Below are 23,511 nucleotides of genomic sequence, written 5' to 3'. Positions count from 1 at the left end.
CATCCACTAAAATCAGTTACGCCCTCTGGCCAACTGCAGCCCCTGGTGGACAAAGCAAAAACACCCGCACAGCATAAAGCAACAGGCTTCGCAATGACTTCCAAGTTCTCAGCCACAGAGCGGAGGGGGGCATTGGTCACTGCATAAATAAAAATATGCTCGCCAAAAACAGAGGAGCCATGGATTATTAAAAAAGAAAAACTATGCTTGAGAAAATAACGCAGGCTCAGGACGGCACTGGCCGGTGTCTCCCCAAGCCAGCTTTGGAAGGGGGCAGGGAGCAGCTCCCTGAGCCGGTCCAAAGCCCGGATAAAGATAACTGCGGACGGTTGCGACAGGAAGGGAATCCGGCGTAAAACTTTTGCCAAAACCAAACATGCGAATCGACCATGAGCCATACAATGAAGTTATGGGAAAGAGTAGTGGAAACCAGACAGAGCAGAAGTCAGCATTTATGAACAACAGTATGGCTTCATGCCTACAAACAGATGCAGTATTTGCTTTGAGAATGCTAATAGAGAAGTTCAGAGAAGGCCAGAGGGAGTTACATTGCGTTTTTGTAGACCCAGAAAAAGCATATGACAGGGTGCCAAGAGAGGAGCTCTGGTATTGTATGAGGAAGTCTGGAGTGGCAGAGAAGTATGTTAGGCTGGTGCATGACATGTATGCTTGCTGTGAGACACTGGTACGGTGTGCTGTAGGGGTAACAGAGAAGTTCAAGGTGGAGGTGGGACTCCATCAGGGATCAGCTCTGAGCCCCTTCTTGTTCGCAATGGTGATGGATAGGCTGACAGATGAGGTTAGACAGGAATCCCCATGGACCATGATGTTTGCGGATGACATTGTGATCTGTAGTAAGAGCAGACAACAGGTAGAGGAAAATCTAGAGAGGTAGAGGTATGCTCTGGAAAGGAGAGGAATGAAGGTTAGTCGCAGCAAGACAGAATATATGCGTGTGAATGAGAAGAACTCGGGTGGAACGGTGAGGCTACAGGGAGTGCAGATCAAGAAGCTGGAGGATTTCAGGTACTTGGGGTCAACAGTTCAGAGAAACGGAGAGTGTGGAAAAGAGGTGAAGAGACGGGTCCAAGCAGGTTGGAATGGGTGGAGAAAAGTGTCAGGGGTACCAAGAGATAGAAGAACATCAGCCAGAATAAAAGGAAAGGTGTACAAGACAGTGGTGAGACCAGCGATGATGTTTGGACTAGAAACTGTTCCAGTGACCAAAAGACAGCAGGCAGAACTAGAGGTTGCAGAGATGAAGATGTTGAGGTTCTCTTTGGGAGTGACCAGGATGGAGAGGATCAGGAATGAGTCTATCAGAGGAACAGCACATGTTAGATGTTTTGGAGAGAAGGTCAGAGAAGCCAGACTGAGATGGTTGGGTCATAGACAGAGAATATATTGGTAGACGGATGCTGGAATTGGAGCTGCCAGGCAAGAGGTCTGGAGGAAGACCAAAGAGAAGATTTATGGACGTAGTGAGAGAAGATATGAAGGTAGTTAGATGGAGAAAGTTGATTCACTTTGTTGATTCAGTTGATTTCTGAAGGGAAAAGAAGAAGATGCTTGATAAATAAAAGGAGCTGAATGATCCTCATCATGGATTTGACCGAGAATCTGAACAAATTCGGATAAAAAGAATGCAATCAAACTCTGTGGTTGTGTTTTGGGGTGCAAGGAATTCTATTTTTATTTTTTTACCTGGTATTGAGTGGGGACAGTTAGCTGTATTGCAGGCTTGTGTGGCGTGTCTTTGGCCAACAACAGCTATTGCTTATTAAATCGGACGTTTTAGCGTCTCGCAGGTGTTTTTCCAGACAAAAGCGCTACAACACTCAAACAACTGTCGGGATGCTGATGAACAACCAGGCACATCAGACACTGCAGACGCGTGAATCACCAAGTGCATCAACCAGGAAATGGCAGCAAACATGCAACTGCGCCAGAGCTGTTAGCATAAAAACCAGTGGCATTATCCAGGAAGCGACACACGACAAAGATCTACTGCAAACCAGTAATTAGACATTAACAAATTTCCATGAGCATAAAAACCAGCAGCGACCCAAACCCGACAAGCCACTGCGCATGCGCACGGGAGACGGTTCGCATTAAAACCAGGAAGCGCTACTGCGCATGAGCGCATTTAGCAGTTAGCATTAAAAGGTGGCAGCATCGAACAAGATGTCCGACAAACTAACATTAAATACGACTTACCGGACGCTTCATACATCGGCTGATGACGACTTGCTTGATCCAGAGGTGAAACGACGGTTTCAGCACGTCATCTTCGTTAAGTGGCGGGGCCATTCATTGCTCGCTAGCGTGGCGCGGCTAATTAGCTCAGCAGGGGACTGGCGGAGCTGCCGTTAGCTTAGCAGCGCGGCTAATTAGCAGCGTTTCTAAAGCCGGGAAAATCTTGGGGATGGAGGTAAAGTGCTTCACGGGAAAACGCATTTATATGTTTTCGTGGCGGGGAAACACAGCCGACATCCCCTGCGGAAAGACGGCGACCGCCTCGTAACTCCCGGGGCTTCGACGAAACTGACCGCGGTATTTATATCGCTGTCAATACGCATGCGCAAATCTCACCAATGCGGACAGGTTTTGAAATTGATATTGATTGACGTATTGACGGACCAATCAGTGCTTAGTTGGAACACCTGCGCTTTGTTGATGTTTTTCACAGTCTGCCTTTGACTGAGGAGGGGGTGAGAAATGACCAAAATAAAGGGATTTACGAAATCGGATGCACGTATTTTGATTTCAGGTTCCCAATTAGATAATTACGCTCAGTCTGATGAGCGGAGAACTGAGCGGAAAAGATGATTTAATCTGTGGAGAAAGAAGAGTTGGAGGTATAACACAGAGCCTGTCAGGAATTAATGTGGGTTTCACCGATGGGGGGAAGAATCTAAGTTATTTACACTTCTTTATGATTGAATATTCCCTTTTTTCATATCTGACACGTTCCAGCGGAATGAGTGACTTTTACAGAATACCTATTATTTTGGTTCGTGTGTTTGTGTGTTTTCTATTTTACAGTAGATCTGTATCCGGAAGCCAAATCAGAAGGTCTGTCAGTCAAACACCAGTATTCACCTTCTGCTGTAACAAAGTTAAATAAGTAAATATAATTTGTCCTGATAGACCTGACAGTAACATATAGAACTTCTCATGAGTTCTTTTCATGTCCTCACTTACCGCCAACGTCCCTTTGAAAGGACTCAGGCGTCTGAGCGACCTCTGACCTTTTGTGCAGCTGCAGGGGAAGCGTCGGCCGGCAGAAGATGAGAGAGGCGAATTATCTCTGGGGAGTAGGACGGCTTCGGCGGCGGGAAACGGTCTTCTTCCTCGCCCCCTCGGCCTCCCGGAGCCGCGGCTCACACGGGAATAATTTGCCCCGACGCGTCTCGGCGGCGGCGGATGAAGACATCGGCTTGCTCGGCATCGATCCTCCATTTGTCATGAGTCACTGCGGCCTCACGCTCTTATCTGAACACGAGGCTCGGTGCGACGGCCCCCCTCCCCTCCCCCCCCCCCCCCCCCGGGACATGATGGGATTCATCACTCGGCTAATTATCCCGTCACACACTCCTTCCCTTCCGCCAGCCGCTCACAACTGTCAAGCTGTCACGTCTCGCTACCTACAGACGGCGGCTCGGTGCTCGGCATCGCCGTCGCCACGGCAACGGGACGGACAAAGTAGCTGGAAGCCCAACGAAATAGACGTGCCTGCGAGACGCGGCGTCGGTTTCTTCTGTTTTTATTAAGAGAGAAATTTGACTCCACGCTGCTCGGCGCCCCCGTAGGGACCAAATAAAACTTAAATAAAACATTCTTACAAAACTTTGTAATAAATCACAAAAAAAAAAAAAAACACCCAAACATCTTTACACTTGGTTTTTGTTTTTACATAAATCATATTTACACTTTTTATTTCTCTTGTTTGCCCTTTTTTTTGGTCTCCTGGTCCAGGAGGAGGGGGAGGACGAGCCGGGCGGGACCTTCTTCTTCTTCTTCTTTTTCTTTTTCTTCTTCTCTGCCACCGCCATCCGTCCCTCCATCGGCCTGAGGAGTGGAAGCGTCCGGGGGTTCGGCTCCGCTGCCTTTCAGGGTTTCAGTCTTAAGGCGACTTTTGGGGGGGAAAGGGGGGGGATCAGCTGATTGTGGGGTCCTGGTTCCACCTCTGAACCGGTTCCACCCCCCGTGTATTAAAGCTGCTGCCAGCCGGTTCCTCCCATCCTGGTTGGAGTCTGCAGACCCTTCCGTTCCGAAGCCCATCGACAACAATTAAAGAAACAAAACGTTTGGTAAAAAAGAAATTAAATTAAATTAAAATGATCTCCACCATTGGTCAGATCTCAAACACCGGTCACCGAAGCACAAAGCAGGAACTGGAACTGCAGATGTCGTTATTACGACGTAATAACTGGAGCCGGTGGGTCGCGAACATCTAATGATGTAGTGACTGTTAGCGCCTCATTAATAACCAGATGGTTATTACATCAATATCTGGGTCAAAATAAAATTATATTAATCACGCAGAACCTGTCCCATCATGTCATAAGTTTGAGTTCAGGTTGTAATTTCCATGTAGGTCATTACAATGTAATAACCATGTCAGTTATTAAAATGTAATAACTGTCAGCTGGAGGGGAAATACAATGGAATAAAAGAATAAACTGGTTATGTCCTGACCGGGAAATAAGAATTATGATGTAATAACACAGAGTGCATCAATGACAAAGGCTGGTTAAAAAGCGTAATAACCAGCCCAAACTGTCGATCAGTAAGGATGATTCTCACGGCTACAAAACACACTTTGCGCTTTTTTTCCCTCCTCGCATCATTATTGATCATATTTCAATTTGATTTTTGTTCATATTGATGTAATAACCCGTGAATCGCCTGAAAACAAGAATTAAACCGTTGGTCGTGAGGTACGATTTCATTGGTCGGGGTTTGACCAATGAGGTGGGAGGCGGTGAATGCATCATCACGCGCCTCCACTTCCTGTCTGCAGAGCACCTGGCCGGCAGGTGAGCAGCGCTAAAAACCCGGGGGAATAAAATATCTAAATGAAATCAAACCTTTAACTTCGTCCTGAACAAACCGATTGATTGGCAGACAGACTGATTGACTGACTGATTGATTGATCGATGCCGTCTGCTGGGAGATCAAGAGCCTGGCAGAAAGCAGACGTTAAAAGTAAGATCTAAGGAATCGGTGGGCGGAGCTTCACCACTCGCCAGGCTGACGGCCCGCCTCACTGTGTGTGTGTGTGTGTGTGAGAGAGTGTGTGTTGCCACTCCACTCCAGCAGGGGGCGCTGGTGAGTCACCGGAAACAACCCCAGAAGGAGCTCCACTGATCCCGACGGGACCTCCGCCCAGGATGGCGGCGCTCCCCTGGGAGAGGAAGCGACCTTCACGGTGGAGACTCCGTCTCCATGGAGATGCCAATCCAGGAGCAGATGTTTGCGGCGTCTTGGTGAGGAGGAGATGGAGGTCCAAGCAGGTGTCTCAGCAGAAGAAGATCTCTCCGTCCGGAGGAGGCTCTGGCAGGTTCCCGGGGTCTGGAGGAGGAGGTTGCAGGAAGTTATCTTCACGAAGCTTTCAGGAACCCACCGTGGAAATATTAAAGCGCAGGTTCCTGCTCGCTAATATCAACAGATATTCCAGCACAATTTAAAGTGATGTTTGAATCCGAATTATTGATACCTATGATCCTAAAGTTTGTTTTATCACTTTGGAAAAGAATCTCATGAATGAAAGAATTTATTAAAAAAATATTCAATTATTTTTTTCTATTTACAAATAATTGAAAATAAAAAAAACCAATCCTTTTATATAACAGAAAAACACTGAGCTTATTATTTCTTATGATTATAATATAATCACCCTGATAAAAAGAGAGCGTCGCTGTCTCCTGACCCCCCGAGGACCCTGAACCTCTGGGAGTGTGTGTGTGTGTGTGTGCGTGTGTGTGTGTACTGAGCAGTAACATCCTGCTGCTGACTGATCAAACCTGAGCAGGTGCATCGCAGTGTGACTTAGCACACACATTGTCTGGTCACACACACATTTATGGTGTGTGTGTGTGTGTGTGTGTGTGTTCAGGCTCCAATTGAATGGAGTTTCAGTTTTCCTGCTCTTATCAGGACATCTTCCAGCGTGATGCATTCAGGGCCCGTGGTTGTTTGGAGATCCCGGTCATTGATCCCTTGGTTACCGAGGAGATGGAAGTGCTTGGATGGAGGTTACCATGGCGACCATTCTGCCCATAATAACCTCTGATCCGCTTTTGCATGCGAACGAAGACATTTGGTTTTCTGCCGATGATTCGCAAACATCTGCGTTGGGACGGAGCTCCAGGACAGGCTGCAGGACCAGGAACCCGTCCAGGTCTGAGCTAGACCTGATCCAGAGCAAGACCCTGAGGTCAGAGGACGTCTAGAAAGGATCCAGGAGGTATCTAGATCTGGCCAAGAACAAGCCCTGAGATCAGACCCGGTCGACCCTGCGGTCAGACATGACCGAGGGACCATCTGGAGACCATCGAGAGAAGATCTACGGGTGGCCCAGAAGCAGCCCTGAAGGATCGGGGTTCATCAAAAAAGGTCTGTCGGACCACAACCCATCTAGAATCTGGATCTGATCCAGAGAGGACCCTGAGATCAGATCTGATCCATATAGGGAAGGTCTGGATCTGATCCAGAACCGGCCCTGCCGTCTGAAACGACAGAGAACTGATCCGGAACCGGCTTTCAGATCAGAGGTCCCACCTGAATCCTGTTAGATCTTTGAGGTCTCCATGAAGCAGCAGCCTCCAGACCCAGAGGAGGTCCGGAGTCTCCTGCGCCCCTGTAGCTCCTACACTGCTCACCTGCCTGCTGCCCCTTGGCCTTCTTCTTCTTCTTGTCCTTGGCGTCCCTGGTCCTGGTCTTGGCGAGCTGCAGGAGACCTCGGGGGATCTGCTGGCCGGCGTCGGCGGCCCTGAGGTTTGGGTTGTTGGAGGAGAAGGGGTTGAGGCCTCGCCCCCTGGGCTTGGAGCGCTGGGTCTCCAGAGGGTCCAGCTCCACGGCCTGGGGACCTTCGTCGGAGGCGGTGGAGGAGGAGGTCCTCTGGAAAGGGAGAGGAGATGATCCGTTAACAGCGCACGGCTTTGGGCGCGAGCTCCTCGCGGAGAAGGTCCCGGAGGTCCACCTCGGCCAGACGCTGGGCCTCCTCCCTGTCCAGCTGGCGCTGCAGGTTCTCCCGGTCCTTGTCCAGCCTCCTCTGGGCGTCCCGAAGCCTCTCCAGGTCCTTCTGGTACTCCTCCTTCCGGCTCCTCAGCTCCTGGCGCTCCTCAGAAAGCTCCCGCCGACTCTTCTGGATCTCCTCCTCCTGCAGCGTTTTCAGAGGACGTGGAGCAGCAACAGCCGTCACGCAGTTGTTACACAAACAGTTTAATAACAGCTTTGTTACCATTCATGTTGATAAATGTTTATGTAATAAACACTTAGTTATAGCTTTATGAAGGCAACACAAAACACATCAGACTTTTTAATTCCTCTTCCTTCAGCTGCAGGGAATCTTCAAATCTTTGTACTTAAGACCTTAAAACACTTGATAGCCTTAACCTTGACACTTTATATTTCATTGTATTTCTTATTCTCCCTCCTTCCTACTATTATCTATTATTGTTATGTTTTTGCTTGAAACTCTGGCACGACAATTTCCTTCGGGATAAATAAAGTTGTTCTCATCTCATCTCAAAAGGGTCCTTATAGAATTCCATGTTCATTATGTGAATACTCACATATTATGTTTGGAAAATTCCAGAATTCATTGTATTCCATGTTTTGCGTTGCCTTTAGAAACACTTGGTCACAAAGGAGGCGGCAAAGACGCGATGAAGGACGATCCTAATTCTAAAAAAGTAGGTTTAAGTTGAAAACGCTGACTTGGCGTTGCAGTTCCTGGTCGTGGAGAGTGAAACCCCACGGAAAACCTGCAGCCGCTCTCCGTTCAACTCAACATCTATAAATGTTTACAGGTTTTCTGCTGTTAAATCTGCTGACCTTCCACCTCAGTACCAGTCGAGCGCGTCTGCGTGCACGTCTGCGTGCACGTGACACTCTACAATGTGCTCTTTACTGTAAATGTGCTCTGGATGCCTATATTGTGAATGTGGCGTGGTCTTCTCCGTTCCTCTGTGGGCCTGCTTCTGGCGGAGAGCAAAGCTGGTATCGCCTATTTATGGTACGGCGGCGAGAAGCTCTGAGAAGGTGTGTGTGTGTGTGTGTGTGTGTGTGTGTGTGTGGGACCCACCTGCAGGTGCAGCAGCGCCTCCCTCTGTCCGAGCTGCCGCTCGTGTCGCTCCCACTGCTGCTCCCTGGTCCTGCGCTGGTCGTCCCGGGCCGCCCGCTGCCTCTGCAGCGAGGCCAGTTCCTGCCGCTGCTTCTCCAGCGACCGCTGCTTCTCCTGCTCGATCAGCGAGGCGGGACGGGGCGGCGGCCGCCAGGAGGACGAGGAGGACGAGGAGGAGCCCAGGGCCTGGCGCTGCTCCTCCATGAAGCTGTCCTGCTGGACCACCACCGCCTGGGGCCGCAGAGAGACACGGGTCATCGGACGGCTTCGGTCCGCGTCGGAAGGCGTAGGACACGCCCCCTCACGGCCCCGGCCAATGGGACGAGGGGGGCGGGGCTCACCTGCAGCGTGCTGAGCAGGAGGTGCAGGTTGGAGACGCTGTGGAGGACCTGCTGTGGGAACACACACACACACACACGAGGGTCACACACGACATATACATACACACACACACGCATACACACACACATGCATGAACCTCCCCCATGTGCACGCACACACACACACACACACACACACACCTCCCATAGATACAATAATAGCAAACAGCACTCTTAAGTGCAAACACACACACACATATACACAAGTGCAAGCACTTCCCATACAATCAAAGAAACACAAACACACACACAAGCATGCATGTCAGCACACACACATACACACACACACCTGCCTCTTTGGAAGAAGACAATCTCGTAACTACACAGTAATAATATAGTAATAACTTACTAGTACGGCGGCCCCTGAACATACCAACCATTTTATGTAGCAGTTTTTCTAAGATGCGAAATGTGGTTTAAGCAAATTTTATCATTGAAATAAAAAAATGAACGCTAGTAATACAAGAGCAAGAAAATCCAAATTTGCAGCTCCCAAAACCGGAACACACTTCACGACGTCACGGCAGCCTCTGAATCCTGCGTGGTGGGTTCAGGACGCAGACCTCTAGCAGCATCATTTTATATCTTTGTGTTTACGTTGTGTACTTTTAATATCGCGGGTCCAAAGAAAGAAAGCCTCCAACCCAGAAAGAAGATGCTTGAGATGAAGCACACACGTGGTTTGGTGTAGGTGTTAATAATCACAAGGGATGAACCGCTGTCTCTAACGGAATGAATTCATTTGTTTTTCTGTCATTTCAAACGGAATAAATCAATTTAAAACACAATGAACCCACTGGTGGAGTTAAAGAGTGACTGCTGGTTGCTGCGCAGTCACAGGGTCCAACCCAAACCTACTCCACACACCGAAAACACCCCGACTACCGACACTATCGGCTCGTACCAGGAGCGGCCCGGTTACTACGGTTACGACCATCCGTCTCTGCCGGCGCCGGCGAGGAGGCCCAGGGCGTCGCCATGACAACATGAGCTCTAATTGGCTTAGAGACAGGAAGTCGGTGGGTTACCTCACTGTTCCTCTTCAGCAGCAGCAGCAGGTTGGCGTTTCCTCCCTGCGAGCACACACACACACACACACACACACACACACACACACACACACACACACACACACACACACACACACACACACACACAGAGTCAGAACACGACTGAAGTCTAACATCTAATACTCGAAACGGGAAGTCACCAGAGGATCTGTGTGTGTGTGTGTGTGTCTGAGCAATGTTGTTTTGCTGTGACTGAACTTTTTCGTAACCTTAGAGTGTGTGTGCGAACTCACACACACACACACACACAGACACACACACACACATGAATTTACCCCTGTTCAACCCAGCCATTGCCGTGTGAAGTGTGTGTGTGTTATTAAAGTGTAATTAGTTGAACAGCTGAGTTTGAACATGTTACATGCATGTTCCAGATGTTTGTGTTCCAGATGTTTGCGTTCCAGATGTTTCTCCAGGTCAGAGTCTGACCTGCTCGTTCACGGCCAGATGACCTGATCCGTGACTTCCATGCAGAGCCCCCACCTTCTTCAGGACGCCGTCGGATTCGGTCCGCCGCAGGTCCGAACCGCCGTCCTCGCCCTCGTCTCGGTCTCCACCTGTGGAGATGAAGGTGGAGGTGAAATCTCAGAAGAACCTCCAAAGATCTACAAGCAGGTTCTGGTCCTGGGCAGCCTCGCAGAATAAAACCAGGGTTTGCAGCTCGCGAGCCACAGCCCTGTGTGTGTGTGTGTGTGTGTGTGTGTGTGGAGAACTCTGGTCCATAAAGCAGAGCAGATGTTCCACATTACAGACGGTGCAGATCAATGCCGGCTCCGGCGGCGACGCGGATCAATGCAGCGGGTTTAAACCGAGGCTTCCTATTGGCCGACGGCAGACCAGAAGGTTCCATCCTGACGCTCCTGCCGGCTCTTCTAGATGTTCCACCTTCAGCCACAGAGGGGATGTTCTCCAGGGGTTCACAGCCCTGGAGAAATCAGGACGGGCCCTCGTCCAATAGGATCCCGTCTGCGCCTCCGGCCGACCAATGGGAGCTTTGGAGACTTGATCTTCTACCGCTTCACCGGCTGGAGGGGGCGGAGCCTATCTGAACCCATGTCAGGAAAAGGGGCGGGGTTTCACCTGGATGGGCCAGCTGTCAATCATCTGACCGTCACACTTTCATTCACACCCATGAACAACCTGCTGAACGTTTGGACTGAAGGAGAACCTGGAGAACCCTGGAGGACCTGGAGCTGGAGGCAGCAGAGGGGAAGATGGTTCCTCAGTGGGAGTGAGGAGGACGGAGAACATCAGGAAGGTCCAGCAGAGGGACAGCACATGTTAGATGTTCTGGAGAGAGCGGCTTTGGACATGGACAGAGGAGGCATGGAGAAGACCTGGGTAGAAGGATGCTGAGGTTGGAGATCTAGGAGGAGGTTCGTGGACTGATGGCGAGGACAGGAAGATAGTTGTTGAGGGAGGAGAGGGTTAGATGGAAGCAGATGATTGGCCGGTGGGACCAGCCAGAAGAAGGTGGGTTCTGATGAGATACTCCTGTTCTCCATGTTCTCCTGTCTCAGCATCCAGAGTGTGTCCTCCAGGTCAGAAGCCCCTCCGTCCCCAAACACCAACCAGGAAGCTTCATCTGCTCCTCCAGATCCTCTCAGCAGCTCAGGTCCCAGGAAGTTTCAAGCCCACACACACACACACACACATACACACACACACACACACACGGATATCTCCCTCCATGCATTGGTCTTCATCTTGATGTTAGAACCCTCAGGTGCTTATTTCAACGTTACTCCTGTGTTATTATGCAAGAGTTGGACGAGGACGAGGATCCGTGTCCAGGAGATGAAGTTCATGTATGTGTCCTGACGTGGTCCAGGCTCAGACCCACCTTTGCTGCCGTGCATCTGATGGCTGTCGAAGCCGCCGAAGGTCTCGGCCCGTCGAGGTAAACACACCGGGCTTCCTCCTCCTCCTCCTCCTCCTCCTGCGTCCTGAACGCTCGCCATCGCCCCGCCCAGGCTGCCGTTCACCAGCGCCTGCAACGTCTCCACTGTGAGGGCGCACACACACACACACACACACACACACACACACACACACACACACACACACAGATCGGAAAGTGAATTAGCGTGCTAACTGTGTTATCCTCCAGCACTGCTCTCATCAGACCAACCTGCTGCTGTTGCTAAGCAACCAGATGAAGCTAGCAAAGCCGCCACCTGCCCCAAAAGTTTACCCCCCACTGCAGTTCAGCCCTCTCTTTGGCTAGTTAGCTTAGCACAAACAATGCTACGCCATCCATTCACAGTGACGTGATGATGTGACATGAATGGATAAATAGATGAATTAGTGAGTGAAGACATGAATACATGCATGTCTGCTGAACCTTCATCCTAATGCTAAGCTAAGCTAACCTAACCAGCATGTGGGTCCATTGAAGACATTGGAAGATGTTCCTCAGGTGTGAGTGAGAAGGTGAATGGCTGGGCGTCTCCATATGTGACTGACAGGTGACCTTTCCTCCAGATTTGGAGGGTTGAACGTGGTGGAGATGGAGATGGAGATGGAGATGGTGGATGTGCTGGAGACTCCAGAAGGGTCAGGGTGTGATGGACCGGACAGCTGGAGGAGCAGCTTGAGGAGCACCCCGTCAGCCACAAACAACGGAGGAGAACCCTGACCAAGGAGATCTTCATGTCCACCTCACTCAGCAGGGATTCCAGACTTTGGTTTCCAACAATCAGAAGGAAGCAGGCATTTCTTCTGGTCTTTGGATCAATCTCTAATTCCAGGTGGCCTCTTTCTTCAGGCCAATTAAGACTGTGGTGCAGAGGGTTGGAGCTCATCTCACAAGAAGGTTCCAGAGGTTCTCCCCAGGTTCTCCAGCCTGAGTTCTCTCCAGGTTCTCTGTCTCCAGTCCAAAAGGTGGATTGGCTCCAGGAGAATACCTGAACCCTCAGAAGATATTTGGTCCACTCCGGTTGGAGAAGCTGCTCCATCACATGCAGGTTTACCAAGGGCGGCGGTGCCCGGAGTGGGCGGAGCTTAGCCATGCATGTGGCCAATCAGGAGGCAGCGTCAACCACCTTCTTGCCTATCTAGCTTCTGCCCTGTCGTCCCTCCCAGCAGTCCCTCCATCTCACCTTCTTGCAGGGCGTCCCTCATGATGGCCGACCCCCTGGGCGGCTCCAGGCTGGAGGCCGACCTGAAGAAAGGCTGGGCCTGCCTGCAGGCCTCCTCGCCGGAGCTCAGGCCCTCCCACATCCCTCTGAAGAGGCGCACCTTCTCCTCCAGCAGGGACATGATCTCCGTGTCCTTCTGCCTCAGCAGGTCTGGTGGAGACGGACGGGAGGAGAACATTCAGAGGATGATGATGATGTCCGGCCGGCCTGTCAGGAGTCAGGACGCCCTCACCTCGCATCTCCCGGGCTTTGGTCTCCAGTTGTCTCTTGTCGTCTTCGGTCTCGCTGGGAATCCCCTCGTCCTCGTCCTTCTCCCTGTCGGGACACGTGGACAAATAGCAGAAGCATCACGGCTTGCGTCAGAACAGGGGGCGGAGCTTAACTTGAACGGTCACCGGTCCGTCACAACATCCAAACATCTACCTACTATTTCCAGCCTTCAGTGAACCTTATGACAGATGGAGGGAGGAGCACGGAGACCCCGGAGAACCCAGGCAGGAGAACATGGAGCGAACACAAAGGTTCTTGAATTGATCAGTTGATTAAATGATTGGAAAATGGGAGAGCTGTCAATCAGTGTCTCCGAGTCGAAACCTGAAATATGCTCAGCCCGAAGACTGACCAAGAAAGAGCCACAAACCAACCAGCAGGAATCAGAGGACTCGGTTTCTTGAAAAAAAGTTGTTCAAAGACGATCGATTGATTATCATCGATTATCAGTGGCGATTAAAAGAGAAGCTGTCAGTTCTTCATTCAAAACAGCGGACTGGAGTTGTCCTGGTGTCCTCTATCCGAGCAGAAAACACCCCAGCGGAGTACAAGTATTGTACCTCGAAAACACCCCAGCGGAGTACAAGTATTGTACCTCGAAAACACCCCAGCGGAGTACAAGTATTGTACCTCGAAAACACCCCAGTGGAGTACAAGTATTGTACCTCGAAAACACCCCAGTGGAGTACAAGTATTGTACCTCGAAAACACCGCAGTGGAGTACAAGTATTGTACCTCGAAAACACCCCAGCGGAGTACAAGTATTGTACCTCGAAAACACCCCAGTGGAGTACAAGTATTGTACCTCGAAAACACCCCAGTGGAGTACAAGTATTGTACCTCGAAAACACCCCAGCGGAGTACAAGTATTGTACCTCGAAAACACCCCAGCGGAGTACAAGTATTGTACCTCGAAAACACCCCAGCGGAGTACAAGTATTGTACCTCGAAAACACCCCAGTGGAGTACAAGTAGCTCATAAAAAACCTGAGTGGAGTTACAAGTACCTGGAGTTGGTACTTTGGGCAAGATGCAAAAGTGGATTTCAGCTCCTGCCTCCTCCTATAACCTGATACCAGACTAGTTTCTGGACACTGAGAACCAGGACTACACCTCTCCTCCTACTCCTCCTCTTCCTCGATGGCTGAAGTCAAATACTCCTCCATTCAACCACAACCTGCCCCACATTTACCCCCAAAACCCTGGGCGGAGGGGCTTCTGAGCTCCATCCGGCACCCCTGCTGTGCACCTCTGTAAGTGGAGTGGATCAGGCTAATTCCTGGGTTCCAGATACGGAGCTGGCGTTTGTTAGGGGGTGTTGATGTCTGACCCCCCTTCTTGTTTTCAAATGGTACTCACATGGACTGCATGGCCTCCTGTATGAGCTGCATCCAGGTGTTGCGCTCCTCCTTGGAGCTGGCCAGGACCTCCATCATCTCCGGCTTCTCGATGCCCGCCGTGATGAGGAAGAGGCCGCGCTCCTCGTTAGCCACCTCCCTGACAATCAGCTTCTGGAGGGAGATGACCGTGGAGCGCTGGTCCTGAAGGGGAGGGATGGAGGGGGCAGTGGGAGGGATGAGGAGGACACAGGAAGAGGCAGATGATGGGGGGAGTGGAGAAGGGAGGGGGTGATTAGGGGAGGAGCAGCAGGTGGAAGATGGAGGATAGCGAGGAAGATGAAAGAGGGAGGTGGGAGGGGTGGGGGAGGAGGAGGAGGAGGAAAAAGAAGAAGATGATGAAGAGGAGTGATCTTCAGTCTTCAGTTCTACAGGCCACATGGAAGGACGTTCTACTGCAGGGACTTCAGGACGTCTCTTTGCAGATTGAGGCCAGTGAGATCTCTCCAGACGCTGTGCCATAACTGCTTTGTAGCGTAGCCCACCTTTTACAGGTGCAGGTTCCAGATGAAACCAAGAGCTGAAGGTGCATCTGGTCTACAGAGACCCAGGGTCCTCATGTGGGGACGTTACATTCACGAAGCTCTTTCTTCTCACTGGTGTCTATAGACATTCTGATGCCCCGCACTCATCCTGACCGAGATGATGATGATGATGATGATGATGACGTTCATGCATACAAGTCCTGCTCCCAAGCCCGCTAACATCAACAAAAGTCTGATGGGAAAATATGGGAGCGGCATCTAGCCGAGGAAATATCTCTGGAATCTTCGCCTCAGAGAACGAGGAGGAGGAGGAGGGTGAAGAGTGGCAACCAACTGAACTGACCCGGCTGCTTTCCCTCTGATGTCCTAAAGACAGATATTTCACACTCCTGTTTTATTAACCCTGGAAGCGCCAGCGGGTAAAATGTACCCGCGCAGAAAAAAAACAGTCATTTTTGCGCTTGTGGAATGTCACGGATTGTGTGTTGCTATAGCGTCAAGTTTTTTCCACAGATAGCAGCTCCTTAAATCATAAACTCTGCTGCGGTGTGAAGATCAGGAGGTGCTACGTTTGCTAAATTCAATGTGCTGCTGATGCGATTAACCTTCTGAGCCATCTGGAGGAGATCCAGGGCCTCCTGGGAGAGGAAGGACACCCCCCAGCTCCACTTGGAGATCCACCTCCTGCCCTTTGATTCATCTCAGGGACTCCGGGCTAAGCTACAGGCTAATCTGCTGCACATGGAGGCATCTGATCGCAAAGATCTACAAACTGTCCCTCCACAGAAGATCACTGGAGATCAGTGACTGATACAACATGGAACACGTATGTTGTTCGATTATAATCTGCCTTTATCCCCGAAAAACCCGCTGAGAGACAGAGGGATCCAGAAGAAGGTGGAGAGGAGGGGATGCTCAGGATGAAGGGGAACGTTCCTACCAACATGGCGAAGACGTATTTCTGGTCCTTCTCCTGGAGGAAGACGAGGACGTCTGAGAGGAGCAGAGCGTGGATGTCTGGAGAGACAGCAGGTGGGGGGTTAAATACCAAAGCCTGCATGGATGAGAAGGTCAGGTGGCGTTCTCCTCACCCTTCAGCCTCCCCTGGTTGTTCTTCAGCTGCAAGGCTCCGTCGTGGATCAGCCTCCTCCTCAGGAGGTCCTCCCTGGCGAAGATCTGGCCGCTCTTCATCATCATGATAGACTTGGTGTCGGTTCGGCCGTGGAAATCCTTCAGCCGCCGCCTCTTGTCGTGCTCGTTGACTCTGGCGTCGACCGCCGCGATCACCTCCTTCACGTACCGGAGCGCCTCCGTTAGGTCCTCGAAGTCCTCGTCACCATCTGAGGGAAAGCAGGAGGAACACAGAAGCTGAGGTGAAAAGACAAAACCACAACTCATAAATAAACGTCTTGCTCCAAATGTGACTCTTAATCTTCATGGTCGGTTTGTTCTTTCAGCGTCTGAACTTCTCTATTCTTGTAAAAAGTTGGAGATATTCAGCTTTTTGGTGAAACTTCGGCAGAACCTCAAGTGCTCTCCAACCTTTCCAGGGGAACTTAATGTGACCTTCTCCAAACTTTTGAATGCACGAGTCCAGCTGTTCCAGTACTTTCTGCAGAACTTTCTGTTCTGACAAGGCACTGAACGCCAAATTTCCCAACAGCTGTCGAATCGTCGTCTAAACCGTCCCCTTACGCTGTTTGTATTTTGACGCCATGAGACCCAGACGACACCTCCACCACCGCGCCATTAGAGGCTTCAGACAGGATGTTCTCAGAGGGAAGTGGCCAGAGATTCACGACAGCTGGTTGCAACATAGATGCAGACTGGAGGAGTCTCAGAGAGGCCTAGAAGAGGACCTCCTTGGACTCCAGACACATAGAAGGGAGGAGAGAGGCACCCAAGTTCCCCCTCAGACCATTGGACATTGCTCACATTGGTGCGGTATGCATGCTAGGGTACCTGAACACACCACTGGGCACAGGCACCATCACCTTGCCCAGCTTGGGCCAGGGAGAGGTGGGCCTCACTGCTGTTCTCTGATGAAGTCCATTCACGTTGGGCAGACATGATGGCTGCCAACGATGTTGGAGATGCTGTGCATCAGCCACTGTTGTCTCCAGCCCAACCTTTGGTGGTGGAGGTGTTCAGGTCTGGTCCGGTGTATCTAGTCTAACCAGAACCGCCGACACTTTGTGTACTACCTGAATAACATCACAAATCCGGTCATTGTGTCCCTGCAAGAGCAACACGGGCCTACCGTCATCTTCATGGAGGACAATGCTGAGGGCCATCCAGGTGGGATCATTGGGGTATCACCAGTGGAGTGGCCTGTACGTTCTCCACACCTGAAGACTCAGGCAGCTGAGTCGCCCTGTGGAGGCTCCTAACTGAACACCCCAGAACCTCAATGACCTGACGATGGATTTGTGCACAGCAGCACCTCGGTTATTCCTTGACGAAAACCAACACCAATGTAAATCCCAGTGATCCCTTCTCTAGACCCCAAAACCACACTTTTTGGAAACTTTTAATGGGTTTACGTGTGAGAAAACTACAGAAAGGAATTAAAGATAGCCTGAATTATTACTGTAGCTAATGTATCTCCAGCAAGCTAACAATAACTTCTATACTTCTTCTTAGACTTGAGACCTTTTCTTTGTTAACCAAGTCACTCCTTCAGCTGAAAATGCCGTCACATCAGCCATCTTTGGTGCATCTTTGTTCCTTGGGATCGTACCGATGGTGGACTTTGCTATGTCGAGCTTTGCTCTCACAGTTAGCTATTAATTCCTTTTTCAGATCTACTGGAATACGCTGAGGCTTCCTAACACCACTAGCACTTTCTCTGGAGCCTTAATGAGGGCTAATTGAATGCAAAAAGCATAAAGAAAGCATATTAAGAGGAGAGCGCAACCATCAGTGGTTTGTTTGGGCGTTCGGGATTGGGGGTGTTGGCGGGCAGAGGTTCCAGTGTACTCTGCAGGACAGTACCACGTGTTTGAGGTAAAACTGCAGTACTTGTGTGCTAACGCATTTGCTGGAGGCCGGGCCCACCTCGGCTGTGCTGCAGGATCCTCTGAAGCAGCACCGGGTACTTGGTGATCCTCTGGGTCACCAGCAGGATGCACTCTGGGATACCGAGCCTCCGCACGATGCTGCTGCTCATCTTCCTCTGCGGGGCGAAAGCACAGCGAGGGTCTGAGGACCAGTAGGAACTGAGAAGGAGGCCAAGAGGGCGAAGTAGACTAGGCATTTCTGCCTGAGGTCGAGGGAAGAAGAGGAGGACAAAGAGGGCATACTTTGATGAAAGCCTTGAAGCGCTTGTCCTTGGTCAGCAAGTCCTTGTAGAAGCCCACCGCCTCGCTGTGGCGGCTGCAGAACCTTCCGTAGATCCTCTTCATGCTCTCGCCGCTCGACCCGGAGAACTGGAAAGAATCCTGGATTAGTACTGACCTGAGAATACCCTGAAAACACCGAAAGTCCCAGGAGGCAAAATATGTGGTCTGTGCTCTGCTGTCAGACCAGATGATGTTTCTATCAGGAACCAAACATGACTCATAACACCATGGAGACAATATTAATTATTGGGAATACTGCGGTATCTTCTAGCACATAAGGTTGTCTGGAGATCTCAGCTAAGGTGAGGAGGTGGACAGAGAAGGACAGAGAAGTTGTGGAGAACAGAGAAGGTGATGTCCTCAACTGAGGACGTGAGGGTCACAAGGTGGTTGTGTACATATATAACAACAATATATAATTTTTAATTTTTTTATATGTTGTTGTATATACATGTCTTCTTTTCCCTTCAGGGTCTCCACATTGAATCCACCTTCTCCATCTCACCCTATTCTCTGGATCCTCCTCTCTCACACCAACTACCTTCATATCTTGTCTCACAACATCCATCCATCTTCTCTTTGGTCTTCCTCTAGACCTCCAATTCCAGCATCCGTCAACCAATATGTTCACTCTCCCTCCTCTGTCCATGACCCAACCATCTCTGACCTTCTCTCCAGAACATCTACCATGTGTCGTCCCTCTGATGGACTCATTCCTGATCCTCTCCATCCTGGTCGCTCCCAAAGAGAACCTCAGCATCTTCATCTCTGCCACCTCCAGCTCTGCCTCCTGTCTTTGGGTCATTGTCAGTGTTTGTAGATCATCTCACCACTGTTTCTTCCACCTTTCCTTTCCTTCTGGCTGAAAGTCTTCTATCTCTTCGTACCCCTGACACTTTTCTCCATCCATTCCAACCTGCTTGAACCAGTTTCTTCACCCCTTCTCCAAACTTTCATACGCTCAGGACTTTTGACTTCAAGTACCTGAAATCCTCCACCTTCTTGATCTCCACTCCCTGTAGCCTCACCGTTCCACCTGAGTTCTTCTCATTCACACACACATATATTCTGTCTTGCTGCGACTAACCATAATTTCTACCCTTTCCAGAGCATACCTCCACCTCTAGATGTTCCTCCACCTGTTCCCTGCTCTCACTACACATCACAATGTCATCTGCAAACAGTAAGAGTATTATTATGTATATGCCATGTTATTATATATATGTGTGTGTGTGAGTAGGTTACAATGTACATGTTAGTATGTCATTATGGCAGTTTATGTCATTTGTTTTTCAAGATGGTTCATGATATTGTTTCATTTTAAACCCCAAGATACAGTGTAGTGAAGTAAAAGTCAGAGGCAGTACTCAAGTGAAGTACCTGAATACTTCCCATACGTCAGTTCACTGCTGGTTAATCAATGGATGAGCCAAATAAGACGATAAAAATCAATAGTTGATCAATAAATGAGTCGCCATCAACACCCGGCTGGAGATGCTAAGGCGTTAGCATTGGACGGTAGTTCTTTGTGACCTCCTCCACCTTCTCACCTGGCTGAGCAGGATGTCCCCTATCCTGTTGATGATGACGCCTCCTTCCAGGCCTCCCCCGTCCAGCTGGCTCTCCTTCTTCCTCTCCAGCAGGCGGAGGAGATGCTGGGTGTGGACCTCCAGCAGGTCGTCCAGCGCCGGGAACAGACGCTCCACCGTCTGCGCCTCCATCTGCGCCTCCTTCTGCAGGCCCTTGCTGTACACCTCCGACATGATGCGCAGCGTCCGGATGTGGTGGATCTCCGTCTGCATGAGCTCTGCGTGGAGGAGGAGGAGGGCGAGGATGACCTTACAGGATCTCCAGCCTCGGTTCTATCCAAATTATTAGCAGACCATCAGATCTTCTTCTGTCAGAAGGACTGAGGATTCAATCCAAATATCTTGGTCAGCTGCCGTCCAATCCAGGTGAACGGTATTCCTGAGGGCCTCCTGACCTTCTCAGCGACCCGACCTCCTCACTGTTCCAGGAGTCTGAATGTGTGTGTGTGTGTGTGTGTGTGTGTGTGTGTGTGTGTGCGTGTGAAAGGATAGCATGGCTTCATCATTTCCTGCGTTTGAGCCGCTGACCTCTGACCTCCATTAACCGCAGCCACTTTTAGGAACTTGGCTGAGGCAGGAAGTGGGTGGGCTGAGCTGGAACGTGACCTTCCAACTTTTCTTCTTCTTCGTCTTCAGTCAACATGTCACAACCTTCTTATTACCGTCGGAGTGAATGAGAGTCTGAATGAATGAATGAATGAATGAAGATCACTACGTCACCATAGATGACGTCCTGCCTCTTCACCAGCTCCTTGTCCAGCTGCAGCAGGAGCTGCTGGTCCACGCCGTGGCTCCACGAGTCCGCCTCAAGCTCCTTGGCGTCGCCTTCAAACTCGCCCATCAGCTGGCCGTCCATCATCTCCGTCCCTGCGGGAGAGAAACGCCGCCATCATGGCCGCCTGATGTTGTTTCTTGCCCCCCCCCCCCCCCCCCCATTTGATCCAGGACTTCATGACATCATTTCCTGTTTTGTTTTTTTTTGATGCATGAACTTGGAGACTGAAGGTAACCTCTAACACCGAAACAGGAAGTCACCAGAGGACGTGGCTTCTATTGTTAGATTTGAGGACGCTGTTACTTCAGCAGTCCCAGGACCAGGACCTGGACCTGGACCTGGTCTGGTGTCCGTCCCTCCCGTTGAGAAGACCAGAACGTGAGGTCACCAGAGCTTCTGACCACACATGGTTGCCTCGGGGGGCAGGCGGGCCTCTCAGAGGTTCTTCACCCAGAAGCTCTTCACAACCTGAGGACCGGCGACTCGGAGACGCACCTTCGTCGGTGAGCGACTCCATGGACTCGGTGACCTGGTTGGTCCTGTTGAGCGAGTCGGTGGACTGGGACAGGTACCGCAGACCCTTCATGGGCATCTCGTCCAACACCGGCCTGCAGGGGGCCACAACGCCGGGGTCAACGCCTCAGCACACACACACACACACACACACACACACACACACACACACACACACACACACATCAACTCACCCAGCGATGTTGCTGATGGACAGGCTCTTGGACAGGTTGTTGCCATGGAAACCCATGATGCTGGTGTGTCTCCTGGACGACGGGATGACCAGGGAGGAGTGGTCCTCGGGGGACAAGATGGCCGACCAGGGGCGCTCCCTGGTCCCGCCTGCTGGGGCGGAGATAGGAACGGGAAGGGAGACTCCGTTATGGACGGATCATCTCAGAAGATCTCAGATCTTCATCTGTTTGACTCCCGTGAAGTCAGGAACACCACCGTTGTTCCGTCTCCTCAGGATCCACGCTCCTGGGTTCTGCTGACCTTCTCACTTAGAACCTCCCTGTGGCTCCTGCCGGAGAAACAGAACCTCACCTTTGCTCCTCAGGGTGACGGTGGGGAAGGGGCTCGGCTCCGGGACGGCAAACTGCTGCTTGGGGAGCTGCGGGGGGGGGGGAGGGGAGAAGGTCAGGGATTGGCTGGGAGTCAACAGAAGCCCCGCCCACCTCCACCTTCTCCACCCTCACCTTCATCTTCACCTTGGTGCACACGGGCAGGCCGTCCCTGCAGCCTTTGTGGACGAAAGCGTTACAGTCTGGAGGGGGAAGCAAACATGGAGTGAGTAGAAGGGCGGAGGAGGAAAATATGAGTGGTTTTGGAGGCCTGGAAGTGCCGGCGTCCGCTGACGAAAGCCAGGCTGATGCAATGGAGGAGCAACACCCAACATCTACTAGGACGGGAACGTTTTGATGGAAACAGATGCTCGCCGCCGCCGCCGCGGCAGGATGAAGGCGGCCCGGCCGGCGATGGCGCTGGCGGGGGCGTGTCCTCTGTGACGGCGCCGGCGGCGGAGCCCTGTTTCGCCCGGAGATTTGACAGACATTGTGGGCCGATAATGCTCGTCCACGTCGCTGAGGTTCTGAAGTCCCACCACGTTCGGCAGCTTCTGCGTCCGGCTTGGCGTCCACCTGACGGCGGCGTGCTACCGCCGTCTTCCAGAAGTCCTCAGGGACACGGGAACCGGAGCCTGAATCGGGGAGGTCTATTTCCTGGGTTGCATCACCGATTCCGTGGGTCTGGAGTGAGCGGAGCTTCGGTGGAAGGTTCTTGAATGAGTGTTAAGGTGGAAAGAAGATGTAGAAGGTCTCCTCCAGGGTTCCAGGTGATCCCACAGCGAGGACCTTTGCGTTCCGTCTCCAGACATCGGGGTCACCACCCAGAGTGGGTCCAGACAGTGTGGAGCGTGGCGGGGCCGGGCTCGCCATCCAAGGCCGGTTTCTCCTTTTCAGGAGGTCTTCTACTCCTTCTTCTTCTTTTCAAAGCCTTGAGCAATGCTCCACATCCTCTTGGGAGCTGCTGCCGGTTCTGCAGCTCCTTTATCGGCCCCAGTTCTCGCTGACACCAAGCGGATCACGGCGGCGGCGGCGGCAGTTTTGAACCGTCAGCAAAGCGCCGAGGTGGCGGAGAAGAAGGAGATGGAATGGACATCAGACTCAAGTGTCCTGGCAGAGGAGCTGATCCAGATACTGAAGTCTAACCTTCAGGTTGCAGATCCTCAAGAACACCAAGAATGGATGAGTGTGAAATGAATGAATGAACTGATTTGCACATCTTAACTTAAAGTCAGTTATTTTATTTCATCAGTGCTCCTCGTTTCATTCTTTTCCTCCATGGTTGTCCAAGCTCTGTTCTGATGCTGAGCTAACCTAGCCTAGCCACCTGGAACGACATCGGCCGTGCTCATACCGAGCTAACCTAGCCTAGCCACGCAGAACTACATCAGTCCTTCTGATACCCAGCTAACCTAGCCTAGCCACATGGAACGACATCAGCCGTTCTGATAACGAGCTAACCTAGCCACGAGGAACTAAAATTAGCCATTTTAATGTTAAGCTACTTTAGCCTAGCCATGAGGACCCAGGAAGTCCAGTCTAATGTCAAGCTACCAAGAGCCTCAGCGTATGGAGCCAAGTAATCTGCTGCAATATGAATGCTACCTTAGCCTAGCCCCATGGGTCTACGCAAGC

The 23,511-nt window shown here is 51.1% G+C and overlaps 1 protein-coding gene across 11 annotated transcripts in view; it reads right to left on the bottom strand.

The window, feature by feature from the left end:
* Positions 1-3,750: 3,750 nt before the first annotated feature.
* Positions 3,751-23,511, bottom strand: part of akap13a (A-kinase anchoring protein 13a) — an 89,660-nt gene continuing 69,899 nt past the window's right edge. For 7 of the 11 annotated variants that reach the window (XM_086174465.1, XM_086174472.1, XM_086174461.1 and 4 more), the window contains 21 exons: positions 22,012-22,079; positions 21,860-21,926; positions 21,508-21,658; positions 21,296-21,408; positions 20,746-20,892; positions 19,987-20,243; positions 18,398-18,523; positions 18,153-18,270; positions 16,187-16,435; positions 16,036-16,112; positions 14,573-14,754; positions 13,176-13,258; positions 12,905-13,093; positions 11,647-11,808; positions 10,233-10,360; positions 9,762-9,806; positions 8,695-8,745; positions 8,315-8,584; positions 7,208-7,387; positions 6,888-7,125; positions 3,751-5,577 (listed from right to left, as the gene is read on the bottom strand). In XM_086174465.1, coding sequence (XP_086030591.1) covers positions 5,525-5,577; positions 6,888-7,125; positions 7,208-7,387; positions 8,315-8,584; positions 8,695-8,745; positions 9,762-9,806; positions 10,233-10,360; positions 11,647-11,808; positions 12,905-13,093; positions 13,176-13,258; positions 14,573-14,754; positions 16,036-16,112; positions 16,187-16,435; positions 18,153-18,270; positions 18,398-18,523; positions 19,987-20,243; positions 20,746-20,892; positions 21,296-21,408; positions 21,508-21,658; positions 21,860-21,926; positions 22,012-22,079 — 2,954 coding nt within the window. In that variant the 3' untranslated portion in view covers positions 3,751-5,524. The remainder of the gene's footprint in view (positions 5,578-6,887; positions 7,126-7,207; positions 7,388-8,314; positions 8,585-8,694; positions 8,746-9,761; positions 9,807-10,232; positions 10,361-11,646; positions 11,809-12,904; positions 13,094-13,175; positions 13,259-14,572; positions 14,755-16,035; positions 16,113-16,186; positions 16,436-18,152; positions 18,271-18,397; positions 18,524-19,986; positions 20,244-20,745; positions 20,893-21,295; positions 21,409-21,507; positions 21,659-21,859; positions 21,927-22,011; positions 22,080-23,511) is intronic. The other 4 variants (XM_086174462.1, XM_086174469.1, XM_086174471.1 and 1 more) reach the window with 2 other exon arrangements.

The sequence above is a fragment of the Fistularia commersonii genome, chromosome 27, assembly GCF_037954325.1.
Source record: "Fistularia commersonii isolate RoL2024-O1a breed Wild chromosome 27, RoL_Fcom_v1.0, whole genome shotgun sequence".
NCBI classification, from domain to species: Eukaryota; Metazoa; Chordata; class Actinopteri; order Syngnathiformes; family Fistulariidae; genus Fistularia; species Fistularia commersonii.
This window is presented reverse-complemented; position numbering and strand designations above follow the sequence as displayed.